General features: G+C 35.9%; 1 protein-coding gene across 1 annotated transcript; it reads right to left on the bottom strand.

Annotated features, from left to right (window-relative positions):
• Positions 1–11,392: 11,392 nt before the first annotated feature.
• LOC147544791 (auxin-responsive protein SAUR32-like) lies at positions 11,393–12,187 on the bottom strand. The gene has a single exon (XM_086638519.1). It carries the CDS (start codon positions 11,929–11,931, stop codon positions 11,521–11,523), a length of 411 nt encoding a protein of 136 aa, XP_086494645.1. The 5' UTR covers positions 11,932–12,187; the 3' UTR covers positions 11,393–11,520.
• Between the last annotated feature and the right edge of the window lie 283 nt (positions 12,188–12,470).

Consider the following 12,470-nt stretch of genomic DNA (forward strand, 5'->3'; position numbering starts at 1 on the left):
CTTGTTGAGGCATAATCGAACTTATTCTAATTTCCTCATAAAAAGATTTTGATGAGAACTTACCACTCTGAGATGGGCACCAAAGCAATTGATCCATCGAGCTATTGTGAAGAATAGGTATATTTTGAATAATGTTAGCTTCTTCTTGATTGAAACATTGTTGGATTAATGATGTATTCCAAACTCGATTTTCCTGCAAGATTAGTTCTGAAACATATACAATGTTATGAGGCAAGTTAGTAAAATCAAAAGGCTCATTGGGAGTTCTATTGGGTATCCATGGGTCTGAACGGATCTTAATAGAATTTCCATTCACGACCCTCCAAATACTATTGCCCCTAATTATCTCCTTAGTATCATTTATGGATTTCCAAAAAGGGGAAGACCCATTTTTTGCTTTATGAGACCAGAACTCCTCATTTTTGAGATACTTAGCCTGTAAGAGTTTGACCCAAATTTCAGTGGGATTGGTAATGAATCTCCAAGTCATTTTGGCTATTAGAGACAAATTAACATTAGCCACTGTTCTAACACCTAAACCCCCCTTGTGTTTCGGACTAGTAACAATATCCCAATTAAGAAAGTGAAGTTTTTTCTCTGAGATTGAATGTCCCCACCAAAAACATCTTTCAATTTTCTCTATTTGCCTAGATACAGTTTTAGGCATAAGAAGATAGCTGCAGGGGTAAGTGCAAAAAGAAGATAGTATTGATTTGATTAAAATGGTTCTACCTGCTTGAGAAATAAACTTCTGTTTCCATCCTGATAATGATTTTTGGAATTTTTCTATAAGCCAGTTATAACTCTCTATTCTGTTATCTTTTTTGAGTACAAGAGCCCCCAGATATTTTTCCCTGTCTGTCATCAATGGGGCATTGAGAGTGTGAACAAAGAGGTTGGTTATATCGGCTGGAACTCCTTTGCTAAAGTACAAGGAAGACTTCAAATAGTTTACTTGTTGGCCGGAGAATCTCCCATACTGCTCCATTATGTTCATAATTGTTGTAAGGTTTTCTTCAGTTGCTTTACCAAATATGATCAAATCATCAGCAAATAGTAGGTGTGTGATGTTAGGAGCTGCTTGATTGATTTGATAGCCTGTAAATGTACCTTGTGCCTCATAATGATTAAAAAGGAGTGAGAGTGATTGTGAGGTTAAAATAAAAAGATAGGGCGATAAAGGACAGCCCTGTCTAAGGCCTCTAGAACCCCTAAAATCACCCACCGTACACCCATTTAATTGAATATTGAATCTAACTGAAGTAACACAAGACATTATGAGGGTTAATATACGGCCACTTAGGCCTGTGGCTTTGAGTACACGTTCCAGGAATTCCCAATTGACCCGATCATAGGCCTTAGCCATATCCATTTTCAGGGAAAAAGTGCCTTTTTTAGCATGGGAGGTATGCATGGAATGTAAAAGCTCTTTGGTTATTACTATATTATCCATAATTTGCCTATTTGGGACAAATGCATTCTGAACGCCTTAGTATTCCGATCCCCATTTTGCACCCATCTAGCCCTTGAACGTTGTTCTGCCCTTGTTCTCTCAATATCCTCTAAAAACAGTAGTTCTTCTTGGATTTTACTCTCCTTAATTAATAACTCTGTAGTGGATGTTAAATTTTGTAGGTCCACCAGTCTTTTCCTAAGAATCTGAAGCCTATTTTTAATTATTCCAAAAGCTCTTTTACTCCATCCTGTGATTGAGTCTTTGACTTTATTTGTTTTTTCTAGGAAGTTACCCTGAGCATTACCCCAATTTTCTTCAAACACCCGCTTATAATTATGATGCTTAGTCCAGAAGATTTCGAATTTTGCCACGGTTTTAATTGGTTGACCAGCCACAGATAGTTTTAATAAGATCGGAGCATGGTCGCTATTGTATCGAGGTAAATGGAATAATCCAGATTCCGGATATTGCATCAACCAATTTGCATCACACAAACTTCTGTCTAGTCTTTCTTTTGTGAGGTGATGGATCGCCTTGTTATTCGTCCAAGTATACGCAGGTCCATTGAACCCTAAGTCAATCAAATTTGCATCTCGAACAAACTGTTTAAAATTAGACATGAAAGGTATGTTAGTATGACCTCCCCATTTTTCAGTTGGATCATATAAAGCATTCAGATCCCCAATACAACAATAGGGATTAGTAATATTATGGATACGGTTAAGAACATTGTTCCAAAAATTCTGTCTGTCGGATGGATTCGGGGGACCATATATAAAGAACATATCCCACGGATTAGAATAAGGAAACTTAATAGTAGCATGTATTAGATTAGAGGAAGAATAATTAATATCCATATTTATTTCATTATTCCAGTGTAATATAAGACCACCACTACGACCCCTAGATGGTACATGATGATGATTAGAAAGAAAATATTTATTAAAACAAACAAGAGGAACATAATTAGTAAGTTTAGTTTCAGAGAGAAAACCCATAGAAGGTTTAGTCGCCCCTAGGAACTGGTTTAAAGTTTCTTTTGTCGGGGAGTTCCCTAACCCGCGACAATTCCAAGCGAGAATACTCATGACTCCTGCGGCATTTGGGATGCCGTGTCCCTATCTTCGCTTAACACAATTGAGTGAGATGATCTCCTAAAATATTTGGTGGATCTGTCAATAACGGGAGGCATATCCTCATCAACATATCCTACCAAATCTGTTCCTCCCGACTGCCCGTGATCAGTTGTAGACTTTTCCCCTGTATACAAAGAGTTATTAAATAAAGTTGGATTGTAAGTAGACTCAAAACCTCTCTTTTTATTATGACCTAAATTAGGGATTAAATCCCCTAAATTTGAATCAGACAAGTCAGAAATAGACTGATTGACTCCCTTCCTAAGATCAGAACAACCTTCACGACCAAAAGAGTCTAATTCCCTAGTTTTATTTTTGGTGGAAAAGGGAACTTTAAAATCTTCATTAAATTTGGGAACCATTGATCGGGTAATTTGGGTTCTAAGTTCTTCAGATATATTATGTTTAAGAAGATCGTTGAATGCTAACATGGTCGGACAAAACTTGATCGTGTGACCCGTAAGACCACATAAAATACAGAATCTCGGTAGCTTTTCTATCTTAATTGTAATAGCAATCATTTTAGTATTAGAGATCTTTAAATACACCCTCGGAACGAAAGGTTTATTTAATTGAAATTGAATTCTGATTCTGCCAAATAGACCCCATTTCTCTGCGTCTTCTGTAGTTGTGGGAATAAATTGACCAAGAGATTCCGCCAATCTGTTCACTATAGTGCTATTTAAATGGCTAGGAGGAAGACCATGCAACTGTACCCAAAACCAAGCCGTGTCGAAGATGTGATCCCCAGGCATAACATCTGGGCGACTTCGTTGCAAAACAATCAATTCATCTTGGATTACCCAAGGAGAACTATCTATAGCAATATCGAGTTCCGTCGCAGTGGAGAACTTAATGAGGAATACATTATCCTTCACTTCGGATATATTGAACTTATTAGGACCATGTATTACCCGCGATAGTCTAGATAACGCCTGGTTGATATCGATCTTTCTGTCACTTTGAAACCAAATGACTCCATTTTTAATAATCTCTAAAGAACTTTCATCAAAATCTACGTCTTCAATTACTATAGGAGTAGGTTCATTCGTAGTTAAAGCCGCAAACTGCTGGATGAAATGATTGCTCGGTTCAGCCATAGAAGAAAGAAAAGAGTAAAGGATTAAAAGAATTAAACCCGAAACTAGAAGAGAAAGAAGAAAAATCAAAGACAAGAATGACTCCTAAAGAGCGACCAAATTGGAATTCCCGGCTGTTGACAGCCTGAATTCGAGCAAAAACAAGAAAAAGGAGGTGGAAACTGCCAGTAACCGATCAAAAAGGAGGAATAACCGTTAGAAACCGAATAAAAAGGTATAGTCAGTTCAACAGAGAACTGAATGCACCACCATAAGTGGAGGAACAAAAAGGATAACTGAATTCTCCGCCCGGGAGCACCAAAAGTCAAAAGATCCCCAGTGGAATACATTTTTTGTGGTAAAGATTTTATAAAATATAACAAATGTTGGGAAGTTAAACTGAAATTCACCCCAAGTGAACTTTAACCATCGTATGCGGACAAAAGGATAGCAAGTTTTTCTGAGAGGACTCGAAGATAAATATAAACTAATGATTTTGGAGTGCTTTCTTCACCTATGTTTCATTAAGAAGTTGTTGGAATTGAATCCAAACTAGGACTTAGGTGGAAGCGTATTTCATGATTTTGAGGGACCAAACATAGCCAAATCGGGAGCTGGACAGATAGTTGGATTGGTCTCGACGTGCTCTAGAATTCAGACCTAAAGCTTGTCCAAGATCCATTCATAATGAATGAGTTAATATTTCAGATTGGTATTAGAAGTAGTTCAATTAAACTAAGTATGAACTGTGTAGCCCCATACTGAAAAATAAAGAGAGACATTCTTTCCTTATGATAAACTATCCATGTACCTTAGGATAGTAACTTAAGGAATAATAGATTGCTTTGCATGGTTTCACATGGGCGTTTAAGGCACACTTGCACGTTGCACTTTCCATCCTGCGAGGAGCGATTGATTCGTCTGGCGTCTACAATATTTAATTCAGTTATTAGTTGACTAGATCAAAAATTTATGACGTTAAAAAAAACGGATAGGTCCAATGTCATGGAGTGTTGGGATATAAGGTGTCCCTTAGTGTTCTAAGCGGAATCTCAGACGTCTATACGTCTAACATTAGGTTGCACAAGTCTCATACGAAAACTAATAATGAACTAGAAGAGATAGAAATACACCTTATATCTCTTTTCCTTGGACTGACTTGATTGCTTTCACCGAAAAACATGAGCTTCAACTGTGCAGTTCCTCTAGTTGAGACACCCGAGCAATTGATACGATCTCCTACTTTAGGTTAGCTAAAATCTAGTGGAGTAGCGAAGATGAGAACTCCTTCTCAATTTGACTTAATAGATAGTTTTGTAATGATTATTTGTTTCCTGTCTTTTGCTTTATGTACTCAAAGATAGAAAACTTGATGAGAATTTTTCACACTGATTTCTATCAATACTATGTCCTTTTATATATTACAAGAGTCGGAATTCTATCCAAATAGGATTTCTAAAAAGACTAAAAACAGGAATCATAACTGAGTGGGATTCCCATACAGGTAGTCTTTCCCATCAGGGACTCCTTTGTGTGTGGCCAGGCAGGGAAGCCCATGTCCACAGGACATGGTCTTGGCCGACCCATGCATCTGGTCTGGCCACATGGAGATAGCCCTAGCATGGTATAGGCCATGTGCATGGCCCGACCCTTGCCATCTTTGACCGGCTCTCAGCCGGTCCCTTTTGGATCCTTCTGACTGGATATAATCTATGTCATTAATCTCATTTTCTTAAGTCAGATCTTCTGATCAAGTTGACACTCTTTTGTGTAACTCGTTGTACGAACTGGTCGTTGTTAGTCGCGAGTGATCTGAATGTCCTGCAAATCATAATTAGTTTCAAGCTTAACATTACGATCCCTAAAACATCCGGACTTGATGATCTTCATCATTTGTCATGTCCGACAAATTAATCGCATGAACTGATCGTTGTTAGCGGCGAGTGATCTAAATGTCCTGCAAATCGTAATTGGTTTCAAGCTAAACATTACGATCCCTAAAACATCCAGACTTGATGATCTTCATCATTTATCATGTCCGAAAAATTAATCGCATTGTCATCTTAATCGTAGGACATATCCTCTAACAAACATTTTTATTTTCGAATCTGAGATCTAATCACGCGGTGGATAGATGAGGGGGTCAGGAGAATCCAGCGACCACATGACCTTAGGTAGTCAAGATATGGGGAGTTGCTAGCAGTGGCAGGTCCACATAAGGGAGAGGGGGAGCTATAGCCTCCCCTCAACCCTATGTAGATCCTTTATAGTTAGATTTTGGTACTTAAAAATCTAATCGTTTTTAATTGAAGGTAGCTTATTGTGCAAACTAAATAACAAAACAGCTTGTAGCTCAATGGTTCCTTCATTGTACTTCGACCTCTTTGAGTGAGGTTCGAGTCTCTCATCCCTTATCCAAATAGATATGAGCTAATTGCGGTGTTGGCCCCAAATTTATACTTAACTTCTGGATTGCTCATCTTTATTTTGTTTCTCCAATTTGTATTTGATCTGGGGACCTACATAAATTATGTCAGGGGCCTTTAGCCCCTCCCAAAAGATAATTTTATTTTTCCTTTTTATAACAAATTTTTCTCTTTCTTGTGTCTGGTTATTAAGTCCTCCCCCCTTCTCTTAACAAAAAAAAAATAAAAATATTAAGTCCTCCCCCCTTTTCATCTTCACAAAAATTTCATACTCCCCAATTCGTATATACTTTTGCACAAGAGCATCAACACGAGTTGACATTATTGTTTATCACAAATCTGAGATCAGCAGACACGACTCTAAAACACTTTATTGATTGATACTATTAGAAGTACTTCAGCTATAAAACTTTGTTCGAAAAATATTAGTTACTAGGCAATGTTATTCTCTTTTACTTATTTTTTGATACTTTCACCTTGCATAAATTTAAATTTTGTGGAAAAATTTTAGTTCTCTTAATTTAGTCTCCCGTGAAAGTAAATCTTGGATCCGCCACTGGTTGGCAGGAACTCTTTCTTTCCTATTCACCAATTAGAGTTGGAGTTTCAACTTTCATTTTTGCTTTAATCGAATTAATTTGCTTTAACATAGTAAGATTTGCTTGCAATAAGTTGTAACTGCGAAAACACTAAGTTTATAAACAAATTATCTCTCTTATTATCGCTCTCTCACTTCATCCCTAATAAGTTTATAAACTACCTTGTTATTTTTCCCCTTTTTGATGAAGAACATATAAAAGAACTTTGAGAAGAATGTGGTCCTTCTTGACGCACCGGAAAATTTCGAAAAGAATTAGATCTTCGTCTAAAACTTATGAAACTCATAATAGTCTTAGATCTTCATCTAAAGACTTGAAGAACCGAAACTAAGAAGATTTAAACTAAAATACTGAACTTTATTGATTAAACTAAATGAATTAAACAATTACGGAATCCCTTTATATAGCATTAGGGTTTCCTAAACCTAATCAAATTCGAAATAACAACTTCTAAATAATAAAATACCAGTTTCCTAAAATGGTAAAACAACTAAATGACTAGATTATTAGATATCTAAGATTCTTGAATTATTTTTCAAAAATCTCTGTGCATCAGTCTCGTCCACTTTAAAGAAACTCGCCTCGAGTTTATTGATGGATTTGGATTTTCTCTTTATCGGTGCTCTCTTAATGTAACTTTTTCTTCAATTATACATAGGAATCACCAAGCTTTCAGATTTAGTTGAAGACTTGGTTACGTTGCAAAACAAATTTTGTCCATAATTGTAATGTGACTCAAACTCGCTTTTCACCCCAAAAAATATACTTGTATAGATCATGGTTATAGTGATTGAAAACTATGAACTTCAGTGTAGACTTACTTATGAATCCATGTGAAACAACATGAAATTTATAAAATTCTTCGTATGAAGGAAATTCAACTGGACTAAAATCTGACTTGCAAAGTTTCTTACCTTCCTTTGATTCAACTTCCTGGACGACTTCCTTTGACTCGATATCCTGAACCACTTCCTTTAACTCAATTTCTTGAATAACTTCTTCAGAAACAAATCCCTTCTCGTGTAAACTGATATCACGAGACTTATCCATGAATACAATAATGTCAGATTTTGATTCATGAATAATATTACTTGAATTGTCTATTATTACAGCTTGCGGTGGTTCAACATTCTTTAAGGGAACTTATTTTACGTTTTTTGGGTTAACGTGGGGTTGTTCTTCCTTCTAAAATCCAAAGTTTGTATAGTTCCGCTCCCACACTTCAACTTTTAAGACCAAGTTGTATGTGTCTTGAATAGTCCATAAATCAACTAGCCTCACCTTTTCTCTCAAACTACATCTCAAGCTAAATTTTAACCCGTTCAGAAATCGATATATTTAAACATTATCAGGTTGTGTAACGTTTTCCATATTGTTTCTTTGAGCCAATTTTGAGAACTCCTCGTAATATTCACCAACTGAACGCAACCCTTCTCTATAGTTTTCGTATATCCTTAACAAGTGTTGTTGATAATCAGGAGGTAGGAACCACTCCTTCAAGTTCTCTTTCATAGACGACCAACTCTGGATTGGAGTTTTTCCTTGTCTCATCCTTAGAAGTTGTACTTAGAAGTTGTAATTAATCCCACCAATCTGCGACACTCCATATAAGTCTATAAACAATGATTAATCTGCTATTGGGAATAGTAACCTACATATTGACTTGTCGGTCGACTTTATTTAGACAATCGAGAACTCTTCTATAGTCAAATACACATCGAAAATTGGTATCTTTTCATTGATCTTGTACTCATTATAATCTCTACGTGGGTGCACTTGAACTGAACAGTTGGTACCATGATAATATTTCTCCATATTGATTTTGATTGTTTTTTTATTTTATTTTTATTTTTTTAAACCAACTTTAGATGCATCTTTGGCAAATCCATCGATGTGTTTTGAAGTGATCTTCACGTAGATGATATCGAACCAGGCAAATCCTCGCTCTTAATGCCAACTTACGCAGCGAAAAGCCTTAGATCTTCGTCTAAAACTTATGAAACTCAGAAAAGTCTTAGATCTTCATCTAAAGACTTGAAGAGCCGAAACTAAGAAGATTTAAACTAAAATACTAAACTTTATTGATTAAACTGAAACGAATTAAACAATTACGAAATCCCCTTTATATAGCATTAGGGTTTCCTAAACCTAATCAAATTCGAAATAACAACTTCTAAAAAATAAAATACTAGTTTCCTAAAATTGTATAACAACTAAATAACTAGATTATTCGATATCTAAGATTCTTGAATTATTTTCCGAAAATCCCCCTGCATCACTTCTGCATAAGTTTCTTGGTTGTGATTTCACCCAAATCCATATTTGGTGCAATCTAGTGAAGCTACGATCAGTGGATGTGGTTATTTTAGACAAGTTTTGATTTCACCAAGTTGTAATTATGTAAATGCGTGAGAGATCAGAGATGGGAGGAGATTGAGAGAGAAAGGGAGAGTCTGGAAGATGAAAGAGGGAGAGAAACACCGGAAGAGAGAGATGGCGCTAATTTAGAAGTGAACGTATGAAAACGGTTTTCATATGTGAAGGTGTGAAAAAGGTTTCCTATGAGCAATTAATTTTCACACCTTTTTTTATTTAACCAAATAGTAGAAAACTAATTTCCTGCAACTTTATTTTCTCTTGGAACAAACAAATCCGAAATAGTTTCAGGGGTAATGCAAGAAAATAGGATGAGGGATTTATCCTAATACTTTATGACTCTGGAGACTCTAAGATAAATTTGTGAATTGTATTATATTTGGGTCTCCTAAAAATCCTATGTGGACATAAAATCTCTAATTTTTCAAATTTCAAATTGCTTCTTGATTTTGATTAAGGTGTGGCTGCTGGGGTCCAAAGGGGTGGTACCAACTAAATTTCCTTGCCATCAAGTGGTTGTGAAATTGTGATTGAAAAATAAGAGTTTGACTTCTAAAGTTTTACACAGGGAATCTCAATTGTGTTAATTGTGTGGACCATCTTTACTACTAATGGCGGGCAAGTCCTGTCTTGAACCTTCCTCCAACGGTTGAGTTGGCGCCTACTTGGCCACATGCGGCATCCCCTCCTTTCAATTTCTCTCCCCTTTCTTCATTAGAAAGGTTGTTTGCACATGTAGATCTTAAATTATCACCCATCTATGGATTCTAGTCAACATGGACCAAGGCGGCACCCCTGTCTACTAAACTGTTAATTTAGGGTGAGTACAACACTTGTTGTTAGGTTAGTTTCAATCTTTGTTAATATTGATGAGGTCTAAAAATGATTTTAGGTTATTACTCAAGATAAGAAGATTGTTGCTTCTAACTTTGTACTACTTCTCATGATTCTAATACAAAATCTGCATAAAATTTAGAAACCTCTTCGATGCTCGAGTCACTAAGGCATTCTTGCAGTTAGAGAATTGAGTTAAAAGTTCGAGTTTAGAGTTTGAACTTCGATTGATTTTTTTTTTTTTTTAATTGTTCAGTGTGTGCCTAAAACCTTGACCTCTAAGGTGGAAGAGTATACCTCTTACCACTCCAACCAAGGGTTGTTATCGATTAATTGCTTACTTGCTTCCACATTTTATGGGGAATCTGTTATTTTATTAGACTCGTTTAGAAGATTGCAGATGAGTAGCTGTGATGAGGCGGTTTAGCAGACTGTAGTTAGTAGTCCGACGAGGCGGTGAAGATCCACCGGTTTAAGATGAAACTACTATTTCGTAGCCGAAATAAGATAAGTTCCCTTGTTTTAATATTTTTTCTATTTAGATAGATTGTGTTGCTGACCTTGTAGATTTTGTAGAGAAAGTTTCTTCCAAGTGGACTCTTCTAGCCCAAGTTATTCAGATATTGATGATATTTTATGTCGAAAATTTTGGATCAGATTTGGGCTTAGGTTGAGAAAGCATTAGGCACACTTTTACCCTCCCATATTTCGAGTTTTAAAGTATCAGCCCCACTTCCACAGACCTCTCTTACTTCTCTAAAATCCCGACTAAACTTAATTATATTTAGAGCCAGAGCAGGGTTTAGGCACCAAGGATACTCATGCTAACCCCTAAATTCTTGACTTGAGCGACAGACTTCTTTCGGCTTCACCTATCTTGTGGCTTGACACGGTTTGACCCCTTGGATTCTTGGTCTTTTCTTGGCTTATGGACTTAGTCAACTGATGATTAATATTTGGATCATCAAATATCATGTATAGTTGTATAAAGATTTACTATGTTATTGCTTATAGATACCTTTTTCACGAAGAAATTTTCTATGATATGTAGATTTAGCTTCTACTTGTATCTTTCTTTGTGTGACCTCTTTGGCTAGCTTCCAACCAGCTACCACCATTGACCAAATAATAATTATTTACATTTCATTTTTAGGGTTTCCCCATAACCCACCTTCCCCAACTATCCCACTTCCAATTCTCTCGCTCCCATAAAAAAACAATTTGATTTATTGAACAAATAAACTAAAACTTTAGTTTTTTTTTTTTTTTTTTTTTGTTGAACTATCTAAAACTTTAGTTGAACAAAAAAAAAAACAAATAAACTAAAACTTGTTTGCATGATTAAGAATTATACAAATCTGTTATCTTAATTACTTGATAATATGTGAACTATATATGTTTTTCATCACTCAAACTCAAAGGACCAAAGTTTGAATTTTACTATCTTTAAAAGAATTAAATAAATCACCACAAAAGATAGACAAAATAATAAAGTGAAACTTTCATACTCATGTTCAAAGAAATTAGTAATAACAATAATACCAATACTATTAGTAATTACCTTCACACAAAACCCAAATTCGTTTTGGTACTAATTGGGTCTAGTCTACATAATTACGCCCTAAAACACCCAACATGATGATAAAGAAGATTATGATGAGGATGGTCATGTTGATGATGATGATGGTGATGGTGATTAAATTGCTTTTCCCTATCAATCATACCTTGAACTTGCTTAAATTCTTGAACACTACAAGGAATGGTGATGGTACCTTTTTGATCAAACCCAAATTCTTCCTCAGCCTCTTTCAATAACTGCATGAAAAGTGGGTGATTGAAATATAAAACAGGTACTACAAACCTTTGTTGTTCTTCATTTTCACTACCCACTTTGATTGCCAAATACCCTTTAGGTATATCTCTCATTCCTCCTGATTCTTTTCTGCTATTTCCATGGTGATTGTGATGAAGATTTGGTAAGTGAAGATGAAAATTCAACATATGTTGTTTATCTCCACTACCCATCTCTCAAGAACCCAAGAAAAATGTAGAACAAAGAACTCTAGCTTTATTATGTTTCTAAATTTTTGTACTTTTTATCTCTAAAACATTGAGAGGAAACAAGATAGAATAGAATCCATAGTTGATTAGAAGAAACTTAAAGAATTAGAACCCTTGTTGATTAGGGTAGAAATTTAAAGCAAAAAAATAAAAATAGAGGAGGTCCTCAAAAGAGGGAAATGAGAGGGAGATAGAGGGTGTGGGGTTTATACATATCTTGGAATAAAGGGTGTTTATAGTTTTTACACATAAAAAAGAGTTTTTGGTGGTGTGTGGGGAAGGGGCTTTAGAAAATAATGTGAGGTGTTGTTGCTTTAAGAAATCGTGCCACCCCACGCACCCAGGCCGCCTGGCCTCCCAACCCTTAAATTAATTATTGAATTTGACTCTTAAATGAATGAGAGATATTTCGTCTGCAGAGGTGTGAGTTCTGTCGGTAGTTCGAGCAAGGAAGGGGACCTAATAGATTAAATGGGTCCAACTCCACTCGGCCAAACTGAATG

The sequence above is a fragment of the Eschscholzia californica genome, unplaced genomic scaffold (genome assembly GCF_041429995.1).
Source record: "Eschscholzia californica isolate CP2 unplaced genomic scaffold, dmEscCali1.0.p SCAF_4, whole genome shotgun sequence".
Taxonomy (NCBI): Eukaryota; Viridiplantae; Streptophyta; class Magnoliopsida; order Ranunculales; family Papaveraceae; genus Eschscholzia; species Eschscholzia californica.